This window comes from Panthera leo, chromosome D4, assembly GCF_018350215.1.
Source record: "Panthera leo isolate Ple1 chromosome D4, P.leo_Ple1_pat1.1, whole genome shotgun sequence".
NCBI lineage: Eukaryota > Metazoa > Chordata > Mammalia > Carnivora > Felidae > Panthera > Panthera leo.
The window spans coordinates 89,365,614-89,388,869 of NC_056691.1; the positions used below are offsets into that span (position 1 = coordinate 89,365,614).

General features: G+C 53.9%; 1 protein-coding gene across 4 annotated transcripts in view; it reads right to left on the reverse strand.

Moving 5' to 3' along the window:
* The window catches only part of MED27 (mediator complex subunit 27), a 206,219-nt gene that overhangs the window by 13,817 nt on the left and 169,146 nt on the right, over positions 1–23,256 (reverse strand). For 3 of the 4 annotated variants that reach the window (XM_042914106.1, XM_042914105.1, XM_042914107.1), the window contains exon 6: positions 15,026–15,067. In XM_042914106.1, the coding sequence (XP_042770040.1) occupies positions 15,026–15,067 (42 nt within the window). Of the gene's footprint in view, positions 1–7,997; positions 10,127–15,025; positions 15,068–23,256 lie in introns of those variants that run through there. The other variant, XM_042914108.1, reaches the window with a different exon arrangement.

Genomic DNA, 23,256 nt, shown 5'->3' on the forward strand with positions numbered 1-23,256 from the left:
TCTTACCCCAGCGCCTACTACTTGTTTGTCAGTGTTTCGAGCAAGCTCTGCCCCACATATCAGTTGCTGTCATAGCAGGGAAGCCAGGTGAGCTGTCCACCAGTTCGGGCTGCTCCTTGCCCAGGACACAGAAAGCTCATCGGCGGTCCCAGGAGGCCTCTGGGACAAGCCTAGATCTGTCCGTTTCAGCAGTGTGAGCACCGGTCCCGGGGCTGGATTCCCCAGTCGCACTGGCCACCCAGAGCCCACATCCCAGGCTGGCATGCCGTGTCTGGCTGCACATTTTCTTTGCTTTTCTTTGTACAATTTTTAACACGAATGACCAACGTATAAAATTGAGCAGCAAACGGCAAGTTAATGGAGGTGGGTACTCTCCTTATTTTCATTTTACAGAAGAGGAGGAGGAGATTCCCGGAGGTCGGGAAGATGGCTAGGTCGCACAGCCGGTGAGGGGCCCTGGGTTTGTGTTTAAGCCCAGAGGCCGCGAGGCCCAAGCCTAGGCCAGCCCTCCCCAACAGGCACCCCGGCCAGCAATCCTGGTTCTGGAAAAGGCACACGCTCCAGGTGCCCCGGGCATCATCTGCCCACACGCCCCAGCCTAAGGTTCTTGGAAAGCCGGAGTCCCGATGGGAGGTGCAGGTTAGGAGGTTTGTAAATGTGGCTGCTGGTCAGCTAGCTACTCTGGAGCAGAACTGGACGAACCGGGGCATGTCCTCCAGATACAGCTCTCGGGACCACGGCACTGTTCTGGCATCTGGCTCCCAGAGAGGGCACCCAATTAGCTTTGCTGCTAGTGGGCTGGCCACCTGGTCAAGTGTAGCCCCTTTTTTGGATGGTCCAGTGTAAGGTACTCCCTTAAATCGCCCAACGGGGGCAGGGTTTTTTCTTTTTTGTTTTTTTGGGTTTTTTTGTGCTGCCATGATCAAATGATGTTTGATTTCAGTTTCGTCAACTCTGTCACTGATGACAGACATTGTAATAAAGGGAAACAAAGTGGGCGGATCTACTGTATGTCCCCTCCCTTCCTCACAAACTCCTCCGCTCCTGGTTCTGGGGTTCCTGTGGCCGAACTCCAAAGCACCAGGCAAGGCATGGCTGCAGAATGGGGGGGGAAATTCACCTATAATGCTCTTCCTTTCTTGTCCAAGCATACATTCAACCTTCAATGTTTTCTTGTTTTACACTTTTCAATATTACAAGTCCCCCCCCCCCCCCCAGCATCCAAGATGTGGGGGAAAAAACAGGCCTGGGGCAACAAAAAAATATTGCTATTAACTAATTGAGGTGAAATCCACTCTGTGCCAGGCCAGCCGAGGCTCAGGCCCCATCGTAAGGTACAGCTCCTAAGATTCCACTGGGAGATTAAAGCCACCCTGCCCAGCAGGGGAGGCTGAGGAGGGACACTGATGCTCCTGAGGAGGGGAGACCATTCATCCCTCCACTCACCGCTGGTTACGAAAGTGCCTGCGAACAGATCAAAGCGGCCCTTGAGCTGCGAGCCCCTGGCAAGGGAGGCAGGGAGGAGAAGACAAGAAAGAAACAATAAACCAGCGGGATAGGGGACCTTGGGAAGAACAGGAGAGGGGCAGCGATGCCAGGTGACCAGTGAAAGCACCGCACAGACAGGGCCACTCAAACAGCAGTGAGCAGGGGCGCCTGGCGGGCTTCGACTCTGGAGCGTGTGTGTCTCGAACTCTGGGTTGTGAGTTCGAGCCCCACGTCAGGGGTCTGGCTTACTTAAAAACAAAAAAGCTGCCCCAAACCAGTGAGTGGACAGCCACGCAGGGGCTTGGCCAGGAGGTGTCCCTTATCGCCTCCAGGCAGAGCAAACTGCAGATGTTCCGGCTCAGGCTGGGGTGTGCTTCCCTCTCTACCCCGAAGGGAGCACTGCCGGGGAGCCTCTCTGAGAGTGACGTGCCCATCGCAGCCCCGGGGGGCCTTATCCCTCTCTCGGCGTCGTCCTCCTCCGCCAACCAGGGCTTACCGAAATGGCGTCCCCAGCTCAAACAGGTGAAGGTCTTCGTGCCCCCAGACTGGCAGGGAACTAAGCTCGGAGGGAGAAAGGAATCTTTCAAAAGCCCTTGAAACATCTGCCAGCCACACTGGTGAAGGAGATGCCAGTCAAAACAAGCCTCCCAAGGCTCCTCTCCCATATCGCGTGTGAGCCTTTCTGCCGTCTGCACTCCGGAACCCGAGAGCGAGGGGTGCTCGGGAAGGCATGAGTTAGGTCGGCCAAAGCCACGGCAGCGCTGCCTGCGGTGAGGGCCACGGCCCTGCGCGAGGTGATGCGCACTGCACAGCCGGGAAGGGGTTGGGGCCCGGGAGCCGGCCTGCACGGGTCTGGGTCTTGTCCGCTACTCAGGGGCCGCGTGACCTCGGGCACGGACTGCGTGAGCCAGTGCCAGGGAAGCACTGGGACGGCGCCTGACAAACAGCAGCACCCACCGACCGTGAGCCTTCCCCTCCCTCCCCGCCCACCCCCTGGCTTCATCCCTACAACCACCTCAGGAGGGCGCCGTGATGAGACCGCCCGTTCCCAAGACAGGAAGCAGTTGCAGGCGAGGTGACAGGCCCAGCCAAGTGGCTCCAGAACAGCACAGCAGGAGCTGCGCCTGGACGGCGGTGGCACAGCCTGGTCACCGCCTCCCTAGGAGGGAACGGCCCCCAGGACTCCTGGGGGGGGCAGGACTCCATGCCAGTCTCTTTACTTCCGCCCCAGCGCTTGTCGCTCACACGACTCTCTCTCCCTGTCCCTTTTGCTCGCTGCCACATCCCAGGCGCCCAGCCCAAAAGAGCCCGACACGGGTGGGCCCTCAGGAAGTCTCTGGACTGGAGGAGTCTCCCTGCCGCTCGGAATGAAGGGGGGAAGGGGAAATGGGGCAAACAGCAGCCAGCAGCATTCGGTCAGCGTGTGCACGCATTAATCAAGGGCAATCAAAAGTACAGTGCTAATGAGTGGGGGAGATCCTATGTCACCACGTCGATTTTGGCACAGAAAGCCCAAATCCTCTTTCCCACTGGCGGCCTCTGGCCAGCTGTGGGGCAAAGAGAATGGGGGGGGGGGGGTCCCGCAAGGCTACTTTCTGCTTAACGTCGCCCTGCAGAGCCCGGGTTTCACGGTGACCAGAAAGGCTCTGTTCTCCGATCTGTAGAGGAAGAACCAAGGACACAGCGGTGGCAAGCGTTAAGGGTCAGCGGGACACAGGAAGGGGACAAAAACTCTCAACATACTATCACTCCTCAGCAGTTCCCTAAAGTGAGAGTCTGTCGTACAGATCTCCCCCGACTTACGACGGGCTTACGTCCCGATAAAACCACCCTAAGTTGAAAACGCATTTAATACACTCAACCTACCGAACGTCACAGCTTAGCCTGGCCTACTTTACATGTGCTCCCGGCATGTGCGCAAGCCTACAGCTGGGCAAAGCCGTCCAACACGAAGCCTGTTCTGTAACAAAGTGCTGGATATCGCGTGCAATGTACTGAAGACAGTACGGAAAGTGACCAGCGGAGCAGTCGTCAGTGGGCGGGGGGGGGGGGGGGGGGGAGGGTCGCCCTCGTGACGGCAGGGCTGACTGGAGCTGTAGATGTTGGCCAGCGTCACGAGACAGGATCAGAACGCTCACCGCTAGCGGGAGGGAAAATCCAATTCAAAATCTGAAGTGTCCTTTCTGCTGAATGTGTGTCGCTTCTGCACTGTCATAAGGTCAAAAAATCGTAAGCGAATCAGGGACTTGCTTGGTGGCCCAGGAATCGCCCTCGGGGCTTCTTGAGCTTGCCAAGGTCGTAGGCGTCACCCTGCCGAGGCTTCCAGGCCGGAGTGGGGAGGCCGCAGGGCGGCAGAGGTGACGGGGTGCCAGGCACCATCCCTCAGCTTCTAGAAGGTAGTCCAGGCTGGGGGCCAGGATGTGTGTGGTTAAAAAGCTCCCCAAAGTGACTGTCAGCAGCATTAGGGATCACAGGTGAACGGACCGCTTGCGTCCCACCAGCCGGTGGGAGCTGAGCCCGCACCTGGGCTCTGGCAGTTAGTGCCGCTCTTGCTAATGCGACCGACGGAGAGCACCGAGCGAGGTATCTGTCAGCACAGAGCCCACAGCCTGAGGCCGCCACTGCTAAGCCAGGAGAGCTGAGCGTGTCCCGCAAGATTCACAGGGCAAGTTCAGCACCCAAGTGTCCAGAAGTTGCTTATTTAAAAGAGAGGCAAGGTAGAGACCCAGATTCTGGCTTCCCTCCAGCCAATACCTGCTGTCCCAAACTCTGAAGGGACCACGCGGTCTCTGGCCGACAGTAACATGACCAGAGGCGGCGTGCCGGGAAAGGTGATGTGGAACTGTCAGGAGACTGGAGTTCAGTCCCGGATTCACCACTAATTATCTGGGTGACCTTGGCCGCATCGCTCACTCTCCCCGCTGGCCCTGGGAAAGGAACACGAGGCTGGGATCCCCGGCACCAGAGGTCAAGGTTTTCAGTGGACGCAGCTGCAGGGCCTGACTGCACGCCCCGAGGGTACCCCTGTGCTGAGCTCTACCCTCAGGCCAACGAGCAGTGACACTGAAGCCCTTTGTTCTTTTAAAAAGGACGAGCTGATCTGCCCCCACCCCCCTCCAGGAACGCGCCCTCCACCTCCCCGCGTGGTCCTCGACTTCTGGGCCGGTCACAGAGAGCCTGGGGAGCCCAGCTCAGATCCAGGGACACTGTCCGCACAGACTGTTCTCGGTGCTGGCAGCCTCCTCGCATGGTGACGGCCTCCAAGAGCTGTGCAGCACAAATGAGGTATTTGCTACTTGGTTGTACACACGCTGCAACCCAAAGGAAAAAAAAACACACTTCTATTCACTGGATGTACTTTAATGCTGAGCAAAGAGGGCAGCCCAGGACGTCGGGGTCTCCACTCAGGGCTCTGCCAAGGACAGACCCACCCTTAAGGAGAGGGGCCCCAGCAACATCTCAGAATGAGAATATTCTTTGTGGGTCCAAGGAGTCAAAGACGGGAACGCCGTGTGTTAAACGTTCAACGAGACAGCGATCCCTGCCGGCCACACTGCTCCGAGGAGGGGCACGGGCTTTATGAAGAATATTTAAAACGGCCCCCGAAGTACTCATTCCATGAAAAGAGAAGCCATCATTATTTCAAAATGGGAATGCTATGAAGTCAGTCTTGAAAGTGCTGGGGGTGGGGGCGACAGGGCCGGAGCAGGGACAAGCCTCTAAAGCTGGGATAAAAGTCCAGTAGAGCGGAAGCTGGCGGTTTCATTTTATTATGTGCCCCGAGTCTCTAATCCGCACCCTGGATCTGTATGCCGCGGGATCGTCAGGCCCAGAGGCCCGAGGAGAGAGCATCGCAGTCCGGGGGGACCGGGGATTACTTAGACAAGATCGATACTTCCCTCTCTGCCGATGAAGGGGCCATCTGCATGGGCTTTGAAGGGCTTCTCGCTGTCCCCGGAGCCTGGCAGTGCCGCCGGGGGGGTGGCGGGAGGGGGGTGGGAGAGCAGAGGCAGGGTTGCCCGCGTGGGAACTAGACAGGCCAACACGGACGCGGCTGCTCCCTCTTGCTTGAAAAGTGGCCACAGTTTTGAGACCCAGCTCGGTCTGAGAAGGGTGAGACCTTGTCTATCAAGTATTGACCACAGCCCGTGGCACCTACCAGTGCCTCCATAAAGGAGTTTTGTTTGGTTTGGGGGTTTTGCCCTGATCTCTTTCAACTCTTTCAAGTTGCAGCCAAGATGCCACGGACACCCTGAAGGGGAAGCCCCTCAACCCCCTGGACCTGAGTGCTGGTTGCTGACGGCCTCCGGAGGCAAACGACAACAAACCACACACACACACACACACACACACACACACACACACACACACACACACACACACCACGGGAGACTTGGAAACACCGTGATGTGGCGCCTGAGGGCCCGAATGACCTGGAGGTCCCAGCCTTGCGTCCCTCGGCCTCACGACATACTCCGTCACTGCTGGCCACTCTGACTCCTCCCAAACCTGTTTTCCTGGCCCTTCTGTCCCTTTGCCCGTAACCCTCAGCAGCATCTGTGGACACCCCAGCCCCGCACTTGCCTGACCTGTAAGCAGGAGCCCTGCCTGGCCCCAGGCTGTGTTCTCCGTGAGGATGAGGTCATGCTGGCCTCGTGTGGCCTCCGTGGGCCTAGCTCGGGGCATCTACAGAGAGGAGAGTGCTCAAAAAGGGGGCCCCGTGCTGGTGCCACTCACCTGGTAGGACCCTGAGTGAATGACAGACAACGTAGGCGAGATTCTATTGATTTATTTTTGGCCACTGGCGTTCGGGGAGCAGAGTGGAGGTGTGGGAGTGGGAAAGGCAGAGGTCACGGGGCGCTGCCGGGAGGAGGGCCTGGGTGAACGGGGAAAGCCCAGGGTGGCCACGAGGGAACTCTCCAGAGTCCTGACCAGCCTCAAGCTTCTGCCACAGGCCTTGTGCAGGGCTGAGAGGAGCTGCACACAAAAGGTCCTTGACATTTCCCAGGATTAAGGAATTAAAGCTCTTCATTTAGATGAACAAAAAACAGTTCCATGCTTTCCAGATGGTAAAATGCCAGATTCTGTTGCTGGCTGCCAGGAGAGTCCAAGCCCAAAGACACCTGAACTGTTCTGTACCCACTTGGTGTGATGTTATTTTCTGCAGGAACAGCCTTGCAGTTAGAGAAACACATCCAAAGACATCTGGGCTCCCAAGAAAACCCAGACAATACCACCTACTTCCCTATCAAAACCGAGGCAACCGCAGGGAAAAGAACAGAGTCTGCAGAGCTGGGAGAGGGCCCTGCCGCCCTGATGCTGGCTGCCTTCTGCCCAGGTCCTGCTGGGTGGGGGAGATGGGGCGTCAGGGCGGAACACATTGCTCTCGGGCGCCTTCTGGGGATCACCAGAGGTGCCACTGGGCCTCTCAGGACACGGGGGAATGTTTCAGGTCGTGGGACCATGATTCTATGCCAACACGTCACGGCTGCCCAAGAGGCACTGCTGGGTGGTGGTAATTTTGGGTATGGCTCACTTTGTGCCCGGGTGGGGCGGTCATATGCCCGGACAGAACTGAAGATGGCTGTCGCTTTGGTGGGAGCATGTGGGTTGTTGTGGCAGCTGGTCTTTGGATTACCTCACTAAGAACACGTAACGTCAAGCGGGCTGTATGTATATATTTGGCCATGGATTCTGAGTTCCGTGTCCCTTCCCCCGTAGGGAAACAGCAGCTATCACTCACTGAGCACTTCCTCTGGGCAACCACAGTGCCAAGCACTTCTTAAGCTTTATCATCATGCAGAATCCTCACGATATGTACCCCACAAAGTAGGTTCTTTTCTTCTTTTTTTAAAATATTTTTAAGTGTTTATTTATTCTTGAGAGAGAGAGAGAGCGCAAGCAGGGGAAGGGCAGAGAGAGAGGGAGACACAGAATCTGAAGCAGCTCCGGGCTCCGAGCTGTCAGCACAGAGCCCGACGCGGGGCTCGAACCACAGACTGTTAGATCATGACCTGAGCCGAAGTCGGACGCTTCACCGACTGAGCCCCCCGGGTGCAGGGGAGAGCCGGCTGCACATCCAGGCCCGGCCGACCCCAGAGCCCGAGTCTTCTCTACTGTGTCCACAGTGAAGAGACTGCGAAGAGGTGACAGTGCAGACAAGAGGAGACATGAGGAGGGGTCAGCGAGGCGGGAGATGGGCCGGGGGAGGAGAGCTCCCCTAGGAGAGGGGAGCGGTCACTGCGGACGAGCACCCGAGGGAAGTCGGGGGAGCCACGGAATGGAGGCGCCCCGTGCACTCCATGCCTGTCGACTCAACCTCCCACCACTTCTCTGAGGCGAGTATTCGTCTGATCTCCATCTTACACACGGGGAAACTGAGGCAAGTCAGGCCACAGAGGGAGTAGTGGTCACCTGGCAGAACGGCTCTCAGTCACTGTGCCGGACTGCCAGTCTCTGGAAGGGTCACTGCGGGAAATGCTGACCGGGGCCCGAGACTGGGGGGGTGGGGTGGGGGGGGCGAGGCAGCCTGGTGGCCCGTGGGAACAGGGCTGGGAAATGCGGGGGGGCCGGGCTTCCCGGAAGCACTTGCCGGATTCTGGCCTGGAGCGCACGGAGCCCCGGGCCACCCGTCAGGAAGAAGCCGGCTACAGAGATGAGGCCGACTCCCTGCCTCCTCTAACGGCAGAGAGCCGAGAACCGCCTCCAGCAGGGTGGGCCGCGCCCTCCCGCTCCACCCCCACCGCGGAACGGCGTACGAGCAGGTACCCGGACAAGGCTCTCGGGCATTACCACGCTCGGCGGTGGCGGAGGGCGCCTTGTGGAGGACGGTATCGGGCTATCGCGAGGGGGAAATGAACGATCGAATCTGTTCTGTGGATACTCGCACGTGCCCCTTGCAAGAAAAGGTGGTGATGAAACAGTACTCAAGCAGTAGGCGGACAGTGATGATCCGTCCCCGCCACTCTCAGCGCCCAGGGCCCCTCGGGCTGGCGCGCCACAACATCCACTCCCGTCTTCCTTCTGCTTATCCAACCCGCTCCATACGGCCCGGCTCTCGGCTCGGGAAAGGCGGCCCTCGGGGACGACCCTGGAATTGTCTGCCACCGTTCCTTCCCTGAAGCGAGTCGATGGCCCGGTCCTGGCTCCCGCAGGCCTTCCTCTGGCACCGCCCCTGGTCTGGGGTCGGCCCGCTGGCCCTCGCACCCCGTTTTATCTTTCTGGGAGCGCCAGGGCACACGAGGCAGCAACGGGAGGCACAGGAACACAGTGCCAAATGCCGCGGTTCGTTCTGCGACCGCACGGCCCGGGGAGGGCCGCGCTTTCCTCTGCAGCCTCTGGAACGATGACTGTGGACTCCGAGCTGGGCATTCCGCGGGCTACGGCTTCTGTGCTTCCCTCCGAGTGGAAACGCCGCGAAGGATGCGCCAGCCCCCGTGGTACGATCTCTCCCGTCCCCACCTGCCCGTCTCGGCTGCACACGCGCCCCCACCTCTCAGCCTCCCCGCCGGGACTTAACGCAGGAAGTAGCCGCAGATTTGCTCGCACTCTTCCTAAGTGCCGGGATGAAAACGCACACGGTTTTGAAACGAGGAGGCTAAAGATCAAAACGGTGGCTGCCCCTGCAGAGTTTAAATGTCAGGAGAAGACGAACACGCCTGAAACCCTTCCTGGCTCTTTGTGCTTCTGCCCTTTCAGACGGCCCCCCATTCCTAAGTCCCATTCTCCGAGTCTGCTCTGCTGGAGACGGGCCGGCTATAAAAAGCCTCTTCGCCCTAGGACGAAGCGCACAGAGCCTCCGGGGCACCGCAGGAAATGACAGGAGCCTGTCGGCAGCCGTGGCCCCACAGCACGCTGTCCCCAGCCCTCCGCCGGGGGAAGGGGTCTAATGAGGAAGAGGGAAAGGGCCTACTGACAGACCCCGCTGCAGACAAAAGGCAGGCCACATTTCGATTCACGTGGGGGGACTCGCGACAGGACCTCGTGTGCCTGTCTTTGACCCAGGGAGTCCCGCGCACGCGGCCTGAGGAGGATTTGACAGGCGTGTGCTTCTATTCTCTTAGCTCCTGACATTATCTTCCGGGAATAAAAAGGCAAGTGTGAGCTCCGCGCGGCTCTGTGAAGCAGCCCCCCTCCCACCACCTTGCTTTGTCACATCGAGGGCAAGACCCGGGAGGGGTCCCACCTTCCCAGCACGCCTCTCTCTCTCCGCCGCGGCTGCTTGCGGGCAGGGAAATACACAATCCACGGTAACTGCCACCACATGGCGAAGGAAGTCCTGGCGCTCTGCGGCACGGCAATGCTGGGAGAGGGTGCCTCCCGCCGTTCGAGGAGGCCGGGGCCGGCGGCACACAGCTGCGGCACCTGTCACCACGGGCGCTGTTTTCTGCCGGGGAGAGCCCCTCTTACCGATGACCAAGGATGCTCCTTGACCGTGTCACTGTCGTCTGAAAGTGCACTCTGCTCCTGATTCGGGTCCGGCCTTTCCGGACAGTGGGGATAACTCGCCCTCCCCTGCCTGGTCCGCCTGCGTGGGTGTCAGAGGGCCGATGCCAGGCAGGAGGGGACGTTTTCCACGGCACTGTCAGTTGCTCTCTGGGGACTGCTACCAGGAACGTCGATCGGGGACACCCGAAATCTAAGTGGGTGGACAAGCAGCAAATAGGATTCTGAGACAAAGCGGAGACTAAAAGGCAGAGTTTAGAAGTGTTGCCCCCTAACTCTTCTCTGTTGGCATTCTGAGTCTGAAATGCCAAACAGCATCCCCAAAATCGCACCAGATCCTCAGAACCCGCAGCAAAGCGGCCCCAGCTTTGCTCTATCGTGCGGTGTGTCCCCTGTCCCCCAACGCGGCCCGAGACTCACACAGAAAAATAAGCACGGTACCGTCCTGCCCCTTCGTGAGCGAGGCCACACTATGTGTCCCCATCCTCCCCACCAGCGTCTCCTGCAAACACAGGACTTTTTAAACAAAACCCCAAACCCCTTTCCACGTGATGATGATTAGTTAAAAGCTTCACTGATAAAAGACTGAGCTTAATTCTGTACTATTTTCCAGTATCTTCCTTACACTGACAGCAAACAGACAATGTTTTAGTCGGGAAGCCAGAGGACTCTTTAACCCGCAAACCCTTACCTGCCCCTGGAACAGGAAAAGGACTCTTCACTCCCTGTAATCAGAGGGTACCATCACCTATCCCCAAATTACGGCTCGTTAATTGAGTACAGGTCAGTATCAGAGGTCAAGTCCATTTAGGTAACAACAGTCGAAGGTACGGACGACAAGGAGCGTCACAAAGGGCTCTGCCCACATACGACGCGCCGATCAGCAGTTGAGGTAAAACCCCCATCCCTACACACGCGTCCGCTTCTCCTGCTTCAGACACGTTACATAAACTACGAGGGAGGAACTGGGGAGGGGGTGCTGCTCCACGTCTCTGGCTAGACTAATATCAAATTTTAGACACTGCTTCTGTGTGTGTTTGTGGTTTTAAACAAATACAAAGAGTGCTTGGCAGGTTATTTTTAGGGGAGGTAGAATAAAAACACAGCACTGTCTCTCCACATCTATGCCTCACCAAATCTGTGTCTCACACATTTTACAACTTCCTAATAAACTTTACGCTCGCATTCAAAAATACTTAATACTACACAGAACATTAAAATACACACACACACACACACATATATATGCAAAGGCAAGCATGCGCAAGCCCTTGTCACACGGGGTATTTGTATGGAAATTGGACCATTGTCAAAAGGCCAGGTTACAGCGCAAGATAATGACGGCTGTCCTTTCTCTTTAGAATGCTTTTCCACAGCTGCTGGGGGAAAACTGACGAACGCAGTCAGCCTGGATAAAGTCGGCACTCAAGGCTGCGACCTTACGCACGCTCAACAAGTACGTGCCGCAGGTATGGTCGCTTAGATAAGGACGCTACGACTCACGTGCAGCTGTCCGCACTACAGCCTGCCCGTGACCACACACATTTTCCTGCAGGCTCTGGGCCGAGAGTCGGCGGCTCTTTTCTCCATTATCCTTCTAGCTAGCTCAGCTGGGTAAAGGAGTGTTAGAGGAGTCAAGACCATGATTTTCTTTTTAAAATAAACTCAATTTTGGACTAGAAAAGTCACAACGATGGTGCACGCAGCTCCCACGTACCCCTCGCCCAGTTTCCCCCTGTTAATATCCTTCACGACCGGGTACCCTTGGCACAACTAAGAAACCAACATTGGTTACTTACTATTGATTCAACTCATTTTCTCATTAACATCCTCTTTTTGTTTCAGGATCCAACCCAGGATTGCATGTTCTATTTGACTGTGATAAGATCGTGAAGCTTTAGGGGCGCCTGGGTGGCTCAGTCGGTTAAGCGTCTCACTTCGGCTCAGGTCATGATCTCACGGTTCATGGGTTTGAGCCCCGGGTAGGGCTCTGTGCTGACAGCTCGGAGCCTGGGGCCTGCTTCGGATTCTGTGTCTCCCTCTCTCTCCGCCCCTCCCCTGCTCATACTATCTCTCAAAAAAACATTAAAAAAAAAAAAAAAAAAAGATCGTGAAACTTTAATGCTTTTACAGCCTCCCTAAATGTGTGGTGTTGCGTCTCAGACCCCTCTCCTAGCCCCAGGCATCTGTCCTATCCTAGCCTTTCATGTACAAGGGTCCAGGGAACGACGTGAAGTGATGTATTAAACACCATTAGAGGGCTGGTCCATTATGCTGCTTTGATACAAAAGCCTTAAGCTCACTGCTTAATGGGGACGGGGTCTCCTTTCGAGGTGATGAAAACGTTTTGGGAGTAGAGGGTTCCACAGCACCACAAAGGTTCTACAAATCACAGAATTGTGTTAATTTTATGTTGTGTGAATTTCACCTGCATTACAAAAAAAAAACAAAAAAAACAACAAAACTCTGTGCTCTCCCTCTAAGCTACCTGGCATCCCTTGGACGCAACTATGACTCAAGTGGAAATGATGTGGGCTCAGCTTTCAAAACCGTGTCCCTCCTCCGCACCAATCCCTTCAATGGAATCGAGAATAAGATCCAAATTCTGCAGCAGGACCTAGAGGCACCTGCCCAGCCTGGGCTCTGCCTCTCTGCTCCACTGCACGCTCCGATGGCCCAGGCTTCCGATGGTTCTTAGAACGTGCTCCTCAACACCAGGTTTCTGGGCTGCCGCTTCCGTGGCCCGCCAAGCGTCTCCCGTGGCTCTCCGCACGACCGGCGCGTCTCATGAGGTGCCCGTCCTGTTAGGTTTTGCCCCATAAAGTCCTCCTGGCACCGCCCCAACGAGAGGGGCCCCTCCTGTTCTGGATTTCGGGCCCTCATTAACAACCTAGAGTCATCATCTTCCTCGTCTGTCTCGTTTTCCCTTGTATCCCTAGCACCTCGCGTGGTGCCTGGCACATGGCAAAAGGGGCTCAACAAATAGCTGTTGCTGAGCCCGATGAGGCAGCAGAGGAAATTGCAACCGACTCCATCATGTCCACTGCCGAATGAAAGCAGAGACGGGGGGTGGCTGAAGGCAGGGGAAAGTAGCTGGTACCCCGCAGGGGAACCGGCTGGGGCGCTGTGGGGGGGGGGGTGCGGGGAGCCCGCGTAAGCCCCAGGTGCCGAGCTGCTCCGGGGAAGGGCCCCTTCCACCGTCAGAAGCTGGGAGAGGATCTTCTGTAGTCACATTGCCTTTCTTCCGACATTTCCCAAACACCATTTCATGGGGAAGCCCGACATTGGAAAAAGAAGTCACCAGAGTGTTAGGTGGGGGTGGGGGTAGGGTGAAGACGGGGCCAGCCTGCCTCTCTCAGCCTGTGCTAGGCACCTGCGTAGACCACAGGGCTCTGAAGAACGGAGCTCAAAAACTGGGTTAGCTTGGAACTCAAAAGCCTCTGTGTTTTTCTTTTTTCTTTTTTTTTTTTTTAAGGTCTGATTTCTGTACAGCAAAACTCACCCTTTGTAGGTGTGAGAGAACAGGAAAAAATACGTGTATTTTTTTCATCTCCGTCCCTGGTTCCTGGCATAGAGCTCCTGAAACCCTAAGCGACAGAGTGCTAGGGGTATCCCTCGTTCTAATGAGGGCACCATGGGTGGGCACCTGGATGGGGGCTGGTCACCAGAAAGACCAAGCCATGATCAGAGTGATTAGAGGCTTAGAATTTTCCATCCCATTCCCCCATCCTCCAGAGAAAGGGAGTGGGGCTGGAAACAGAGTTAATGATCGAGTATGTCTGCGTGAGGGGGCCTCCATGAACTCCCAGCAGCACAGGGGCGCTGCGCTGGCTCAGTTGGTGGACTCTTGATCTCAAGAGTTGTGAGTTCGAGCCCCACGCTGGGTGTAGAGATTACTTAAAAATAAAATCTTGGGGCCCCTGGGTGGCTCAGTCGGTTAAGCATCCGACTTCGGCTCAGGTCACGATCTCACGGTTCGTGGGTTCGAGCCCCGCATCAGGCTCTGTGCTGACAGCTCGGAGCCTGGAGCCTGTTTCAGATTCTGTGTCTCCCTCTCTCTCTGCCCCTCCCCCACTCATGCTCTGTCTCCCTCTGTCTCAAAAATAAATAGACATTAAAAAATTAAAAAAAAAAGAAAGAAAGAAAGAAAAGAAAAGAAAATCTTAAAATCCCAGTAGTACAGGGCTCGGGGCGCTTCCAGACTGGCCAACACAACCCCAGAAGGGTGATGTGCCCCCACTCCACAGGGACAGAAGCGTCCGTGCTTGAGACCCTCCCAGACCTTGCCCTGTGTGCCTCTTCATCTGGCTGTTCACCTGTATCCTTTCTCGGGTCCTTTGATAAACCGGGAGGAGCTAAGTAGGCATGTCCCTGAGTTGCGCGAGCTGCTCTGGCGAATTAACAGATGGGCGCTGGGGAACCTCTAATCTACAGCTGGTAGCACAGAAGCACGGGTGATAACCCAAACTTGCCACTGGGGTATCTCCAGGTACACAGTGTCAGACTGAGCTAAGCTGTAGGGCACCCAGCTGGGGTCCGGGACTTGCCTGTTATCGTGGGGCAAACCCCCACACGTCTGGTGACCAGAAGAGGCAGAAGTGAAGTGTTTCATGTGCCCAGTAAAGGCGACTCACTGGAGACAAACATAGGAGGGAAGGACTGGGGTGTCCCCTGTATAGGAAGGAAAACGCAGGTCTTCCTCTAGGGTAGGTATACGGTTCCAGGAGTTTGGAAACATAATAGTGTGCAATCACCACCACAATTAAGATTCAGAATATTTCCATCACCCTAACACATCTCCTCTTGCCCCTTTGGGGACAATCTCTTGCCCTTACTCCTAGCCCCTGGAAACCACTGGTCTGATTTCTGTCCCTAAGGTTTTCTCTTTTCTAGAATGTCATATAAGTGGAATCGTATCGTGAGCAACCTTTTGTGTCTGGCTTTTTTCATTAAACACACACACACACACACACACACACACACACACACACACACACACAACAATCCTCTAACTTAAGACCAATGTTTATACTTTAAAGCATTCACATTTCTCTTACTGCCTCATGAGTAAGAAGCAAAAAATAAAGCTTACCTTCTGGAAAACTTGATAGTTGGATTTGGACCATATATCAAGCTGGAGGGGAAAGAGAGAAAAGCATCATCAGCATCGCTTTTAGAATTTTGGACTTCAAGAGATGACGCTGTAACCCCTGCTATACCTGTCAGCTTGAAATAATAAATGTGATTACGGAATAACAGAACCATGGCATTGCACAGGCATCTCAAATGTCCTGCTTGACTTTCATCTTTCTCAGCCTGTCAGTGATTTAAGGAAGCCAACAGAAGGGACACAGAGAAGTCAGTTGGAGCCACCTGCTGCATCCAAGGCCACATGAACTGAGCTTCTGGCTCATTCTTCTAACCTGGACTCCTACCATGGTTCTCTTGAATGCCAATGTCAATCCTGCCTCAGGACCTTTACACTTGCTGTACCCTTTGCCTGAAATCCTCACATGGCTCCTCGTAGCTCTCCGCAGCTCAAATGTCACCTTATTAGAGAGTCCTATCCCAGTTACCATGTCTAAGATATTATTTCCACACGTGCTATCTTGATTCTCTTGGTCTTTTTAAAAATTTGAAATTTTCATTGTGCTTAAAACTGTCTGGAACTTTTTTTTTAAGTTTATTTAAGAGAGAGAGGGAGAGCAGGGGAGGAGCAGAGAGAGGGAGAGGGAGAGAGGGAGAGAAGGAGAGAGGGAGGGAGGGAGGGAGGGAGGGAGGGAGAGAGAGAGAGAGAGAGAGAGAAAGAGAGAGAGAGAATCCCAAGCCAGCTCTGAGCTATCAGCACAGAGCCCAATGTGGAGCTCGATCCAATCAACTGTGAGGTCATGACTTGAGCTGAAATCAAGAGTCGGACGCTCAATCGAATGAGCTACCCAGGCGCCCCCAGCCTGGAACGTTCTTTTGCTCATGTTGTCCTGATGTGGGACCTAGCATGTCCTAGACATCAGTAGGTCTTTGCCGAGTGGAGGAAAGCTAGCAGCTTCCAGCTGCTGAGGACCTGTTCCATGCCAAGCACCACCCTGGGCCCCCCATATGCACTCTCACTTAATCCCTGGAATAAGCCAGTGTGGCTGGTCCCACTAGCAACCTTGCTTTCCAGAATGAGACAATGGTTCGGAGCCATCTGATTGCCTGTGGTAATCTGGAGGGGCTTACTTATGGATGGTCTCCCCCTGTGGTGCTCAAACTTGGCTGAAGCCAGAAGCTGCAGGGCTTGTTTTTGTTTTTTGTTTTTTGTTTTTGATGTACAGATTCCTTGGTTCCTCCCCAGGAGTGTCTGAATTAGCAGTTTTACAAGTGGGCCTGAGAATCTGTTCATTTGCCTGTCTGTTTTAGCTTTGCTTCCCAAACGGTGACACAACTGTGGTGGCCGGTCAGGCCAGGGACCCTTGATCTTGCACACCCCTCCTTCACAAACGAGGGAGCAGGAGATCCCGGCTAGGGCTTGGAGTAAGCCCAGGCCAGTCCTCCTCTGGCTCTACCTGATCTTGCACAGGGCACTTCGGTGGCTTATTCTAATCAGAAGGATTTTTGTTTTACAGTTTTGTTACGATGAATCGAGTCAATGCATTCTCATTGTTTCATGAGTTCAGAACAAATTAAGTATAGCAAAAAGACAATGACCCCCAACACAGTGCTGGCTCAAGGACAGTGCAGATTAAAAGACGGGCTGTCAGTATGTCCCCTGGGTATGTCCCCCTCCAACTCTAATATAGGAGTTCAAGAGCTGAACAAACTGAAACAGCTGGCCAATGGGCCTCTTGGAACCTGCCTTTGGGGTTGGCCGCTGGTCAAGGTAGAAGCCTGAGATATGACTGCATGGCCTATAGGTTGTGTTATTGATTTTGGAGCACCTGGGAACAAGAGAAGCAATCAGATGGGACGATTCCTCTAAGAAGACAGGGAGTGGAGTGTTTTGCTTGGCTGGACCACTTCAGGGTTTTGTTTTGTTCTGAGGAAAACACCAAAACCTGCTTTTCTGAAAATGGTCCTTGGAAATCAAAAGGTAGTCTGTGAGCTGGCATACATTCGGTTCTCCCCGGCTTCTTCCTGTTCAGAAGTAGTTTCATGTAAACTTTGCCGTGTTTGAGAACTTTCAGGCCAAGGAGGAGGCGGAGAGGATTCTGAGGAAGCCCTTTGACCCCCTGCGTGGCTCCTGCTGGAGAGGGCAGGCTCAGCTGACCCAAGCCCAGGAAAAGGACTGGAAGAACACCGCCTGAACGTTCACTCGAATTGGCCCACCCCTCCCCATTCCCTCTGCCGTTACCAGCTCCTTCCCGGTTTCCACAGACGCCCCTAACTGACCCTGCTCCTTCTACTCTGGCTCAGCTGCTCTCCAGAAAGGAGGTATCAATGTTCAGTCACTGTCCCCTGCCCACCCCCCACCTCCACTTAAACCACTTGATTAAAAAAAAAAAAATCTTTAGGCGTTAGAATTTTAATTTGGCAGGTTAGCAATTTGTAGGGGGAAAAGTGACATGTCACCTCCAGGTAACTCCGAAGGAAACCTCAGAAGAACTCTACGAAATGAATTCCCCACACTGTCCATTGTGGGGAAGAAAAGCGGCCGGCCAGCCGGTCGTGTCTAGGGGAAGTCAGGTCCCTGCTGGGTTCTCAGGGCCACAGTGTAGCCCAGGGCTTTAAAATCCTGCACTTAAAGATTATTCAGAGAGGGCAGAACGAATAAGAATGATTTTTTTTTTTTTTTTTTTGTAGCTCTTAGCTCTACCAAATCACTGCCAAGACGACAGGGAGATGCCAAAGATTCTAAATCTACATTTTAGGGAGAAAAGCATCAGTGTCTCTACTTGGAACTGATGCCGTTCTCCTTCCATTTGAAGCCCACAGATGTTTCTTCCGAGGTTCTCCACGGTTTATCCCTCCTGCCTGCCCGTTCCCATCAGACGTAGGCAGACTAAGACATAAACACGGGGCCATGGAAAGAGAGACAAGGAAGAAGCTGCACAGAAACCAAAAAGTTCTAGTTTTTATTTAAAAGAGACAATTAAAAAAAAAAAACTCTTCGGTATCTGCAGACTGTTTTAGTGGAGAAATTATCTAGGGAGAAATACGCACAAGTTTAATTAAGAGGTGGACTCTCTAGCCTGTGGCTTCTCAAAACACACCATGCTCATTCAAAGTGAGCACGCTGCTCTTTTCGAAAGGTGGTTTAAATATATTATTCAGGACCCTAGGGAATAGCTCCAACCGTCTGGGAACGAAGGATGTCAGGCGATACAGCCTATGTAACAGGTGCACACGGGTAAGAAAGGGATCCGATGACAATGGGTCCCCGCGTTGCTGCAAAGGCACAGCAGGCAGTTTGTAACTTGATTTTCTGCTAGATTTATGCCAAAGAAAGCCACTGAAGTGAGTGTTCTGGAGTCAGTGCCCTGCCTTTCCTCGGGGCCAGGAAGATTTCAGAAATTCATTTCAGGGAACCAGGACGGATCCAAGTGAATATTTATTAGCTTCAGCTTATTTGCTGCAGAGGCAGGCATGGCTACCAATTTTTTACTGGCTGTGATATTCAAAAAGGAGCCTTCTGGAAGCTGTAAACTTTCAGCCTGATGAATGGGAAATTATTCTGCACTACAGGGAAAGAAATTAAAGCACCCCTCAGTATTCTGGGCGAGCATTAGAAAAACCTTAAAATGGAAAAGCCAACTTTATGGTAATTGGTGGCTGAATCTGCAGCCTTAGGAGTAGCCTCTGGGCCTCTGGGGATTGGAATGAGTATTTGAGGGGTAGGAGGGTGCTCTATTCTTGGGTAAAATGGAAACAAACCCCACAGACGATCAACTGCTCCAGCATAGACACATCTGCTCTCAGGTTCGACATCAAGACGTCAAAGGGCCTCTCGACTAATGAGAATGGTGACAATCAGCTGAGTTACCAAAGAGAACACTCAGCACGCCCAACATCGGAAGGCGAGGACACAGCAGCTACGTCACTGACCCCCGCCATCGGCACCTCTAGCACACCCAGCGAGGGCAGACGCCATTCGCGAAGGACCATGCATTTGGTCCGCACGATACCTGCGTGACCTTTCTAAATGCTTCCAGAGTTCCGGACGAGGATGATAAAACCATTCCCGACTCACAGAGGAGGAAACTGAGGCTCACAGAAGTTAAGTAACCCGCCCAACACCACACAATGAGTATGTGGTGGAAAATTCAAAACCAGGCCTGCCCCCAGAGGCCCAGCTGTCAACCTGGAGGACCGCCTATCGGCTAGAATCCAGGAGTGCCGACTGCTAGCACCCCTGAGCTGTCGTGGCTGTTGCGGGGGGCGGGGGGCACACTCTTGCGAAGTTCAGTAGGACAAGTCTGCTTCGAGGCCTGCTCGTGTGACAGTCATCGCCACTGAAGTGAAAACTTCCGGCAGCTTATCGGGAAGTTACCAATTCTTCATTTCCAAAAAAACAGTACAAGATACTATAAATTATCTAAAATGGACAATTCCAAAGAAAACGTAGAAAGCCTCACGAGGGTCTTCCAACTTTTAAAGCTTTTATTTATTAGCAGCTTCACCTTGCCAGGTCAACAGGTGATGAGTCTGGGGGGGGTGGAGGGCCACAGGCCAGCAGCGGTCCTACACTTCTCCGTGACTGTCCCGGTTTTCCAAACCATCAGCTTCTACGTGGTCCCCTTCTTAATGTGCCCACTCTTCCCCGGAGAATACGAGGGGGGCAAGTCTTCCCAAAGAGAGTGGCGGTACAGGTCTGCCGCTCAACTTTTCACTTGCCATCAGGACAGACGTTTGTTGCCAAAAACTGCTGAAAGCACAACTCCGGGGTACCCTCTGCATGCGAATTACACCGGATCCCCTTCCCCGGCTTCCCCCCTTCCCCCATAAGCAACAAGAGGCCGTTTTTCTGAAGGTCGTCTGAACAATTTCAAAGGCTATAACAAATCAAAATGTTCCCTGCATCTAATATCAAACGGGGCCGATGCCAACACTTATTAGAGAAATCAGATTCCAGCTTCCCCAGCCCGCTCGACCCCCCCCCGCCACGCACACACCCCACTTTGAAGTGGGAAGAATGCAGGGATCAGAAATCACCCTGGAGACAGCTCTGGCTGTCTTTGAAGGTTCCCTTTGATACTACTATTTCTCTCCCTCTCTTTCGCTAGGAGGCTAAAAGCTGCCTTTTTTATTGATATGGGGTAATTAATGAAGCTATAGCATTAACATAACCTAAATCCCCTAATAAGATAAATTCAACCGAGACACTTCTATTTCTTCAGTTAAGTCTGACGGGTGTAAAATCAGGACAATGGCCAGGTATTCAACTTAAACCTGCCTTTTAACATGCTGAGTCATGGCTCTCCGCTCCTCCCTGGTTACCGTGAATAGCGGGTTGGTAAGTTTTAAAAGCATTTTTGTATTTTATTAGAGGAATGAGTGTACAGGAGCTTGATATCAAAAATACGCATCCCAGGTAAAGAGGCAGACCGATTAGGGCAGTGGTGGCCGGTGGTTACTGCAAAATGCAAAGTGACAGCCTTGCAGGGATTCTGATGGGAAAAAACCTGCCCGGTCTGGAAATGAGGGCAGTGGGGGGGGGGGGGGGGCGGGGGGGGTGGCGCTGGGCCACTATTGCAACAAAAGGGACAATTAAACTTTTCAGGACGTGTGGGCTGCTTGGGGTCTGGGGGACACAGACCTGCTGCGGTGGCAGAGGTTCAGGCCCCAGCAAGTCGGTGGCTTTCCAAGCCACACCCACCGTATCAGTGGCTGTGCTGCGACTGCAGCAGATTACCCCCAGGCCAGCACCCAGGCACCAGCTCAGCAAACGCAGGGCTGCAGGTTTGGAACAGCAAAACTGCAGGCAGCAATCTGTTCTTGCCGACCACACCCCAAGCTCCCACGGCTCCTTCCAAAGGTTACATTTTGTTTGGGGTAGGCGAGACATTTCCACACATTAATTACCCTAATGCTTACGTGTATATAAATATATATATAGATTCACATCCACCAGCATCAGTACTGAAAATAGAACGCTAATAACGTCTGCATGGTTTTGTAAAGTGCTCTGAAAAAAAGAAGGGGCTAATCAAATTGGCTAGGATTCGATTCCGGGCAGACCAGCCGTTTGAGGGCATCTCGGCCAGATGAGGTGAATGTACCTTTAAAAGCACCAGCGACTCGGTCCTCTCGATCTCGCTCTCCCCAGTGTTAGGGTCCCTGCTGACCACTTGGGCCGATGTGCGCAGCTGTAAAACGCGGCGAGAGGCCTCCAGTATCGCATCTGTGATGTGAATCATAGCTGAGTTCAGCTTCCCAGACACACACTCGGGGTCCTGATGAGCAGGGAGCCCACGCTAATCTCTCATCAGGAAGACACGTGCCATGTGCACACGTGTGTGTACCTCCTTCATTTTCTAATTTACTTATGACTTCACTCCCTGCTGCTTCTTTGGGTCCTGTTGTGATGTTTGGTTCGCCACTTTTCCATCCCCGCTGAAGCATTTTCACATCCCGCGTGGGCTTCTCCGGCTATCCCTTCCCGTATGTTACCGGGCTTCTCCGGCTCTCCGGTCACCGAGGCACAGCCCCGGGACAGAGTCACAGAACACAGTCGGGCCCCTTGAGGTGCTCCTGGCAGACGGGGTCTGAGGCCTGGCGTGGTGTGACCACGGGCAAGTCGCTGTACCATTCCGGGGCTCAGTCTCCTCATCTGCTGAACGAGTCTGACTTAGACAGAACCTAGGACTCTATTACCCCCGTGGGCCAAGTTTGCTCAGTAGGACACGTGTCCTACAAGGTCAACATATGGAATCCTCTTGGTGTTTCTAACAATTGCAAGATAGAAACGTAAACAAATAACCAGGAGGTGCTACTTCTAATCCTGGACAAAGACCGTTCTAAACGCTACGGTCGTGTTCACGAGGAAGCTAGCCTGTGCTGCGTTCGGACGCACACCTGGGCCTGTGTCTCCAGAGCCCATGCTCGCACAAGAGGCTCCTGGGAAAATGGGGACAGGAAGAGAAAGAGGATGGCAGGAGGTCAGTGTGAAGGGCAGAGTGAGTCTGTCAGGTGGACAAGGGGGAGAAAGCATCCCAGGCCAAGGGCACAGAGCGTGCAGACGGGCGACAGAGTCGTGGGAGCCCCAAGCGGCACAAAAGGCTGGAAGATGAAGCTTGCATATGGAGACGGACGGCAGGCGAGGTCACGAAGGCAGGGGCCGCATCACTCGACATTTCTATGCACTGCTAAGGAGCTTGGATTTTATTCTAGAAGCCAGGGTTTTCAGAAGCATTGCTGCTCAACGCCACTGTCACAATGTACTCTGAGATTAAAGGGAGAAACGATGAATTTGGGGTTCAAATAAGTTGGGAAAACATCACACACTATGTCCTCCTCTAGGGAGATTCGTAAGACACTCAGCAAACTAAAGCTTCTAAGAATTTCTACGGTCAAAACACCTACTGACCCTTCCCTAACCCTGTGTTTCTCAGACATTTTGACTGTGGCCTGCTTCGTGTCCAACACCTATTACTAGTCTACTTTCCCGTCTGTTTTGGGCAATGCGGGGTGGTGCAAAGGAGTCATGTGCTTGGCTGTGTATCCTGGGAAGACCACTCTGGAAGCCAAGTGAAGGACAGGCCGTGGGAGGGAAATAAGACTGGAGACAAGGCACGAGGAGGCCAGTGCACTCTCTCCGTTGAGAAATGAGAACCCGGAAGGACAGGCGGGGCCCAACCTGGGAGAGATTTAAGCGGGAGAATCGCCAGAATCCACTAGATTTGAGGGAGGGGACGGTTTCAGTGGTTAGGTGGGGTACGATTAACAGCAATGGGAAACCAAGTTTCGGGAGGAAGCGTGACAGGCTGAATGTGAGGTGCACCCGGGGAGGAGAGGTCCCACCTAGACACATGTCGCGAGCGATCCTCGTGGGCTGACACACAAAACCACGCGTGGGGGGACGGTCGGAAGCCCCTGAAGAGGAGCGACCAGAGAGAAATCCTAGAGACGTACATTCGCGACTGTTTTCTAAGTCCCTTGTTTAGGTGCAGAGTAAGAATGACGTTAGTTATCTACCGAGTACGGACTAGGTGGCAAAGTGCCAAGTGCGTTCTGGGTCTTATTTAGGACACTTCCGGAACGGGGCAGTTAAATGCCACGTGAAAGGGATCAGGCAAAGCAGGTAAAACCTCACTCCTCAGAATCTAACATCAGAGAATGTTTCCTTCCTCTCTTGAGTCTGGATCTCTTATCACATGGTCGCTACCGCTGCTTAGCTTTCTAGGTTTC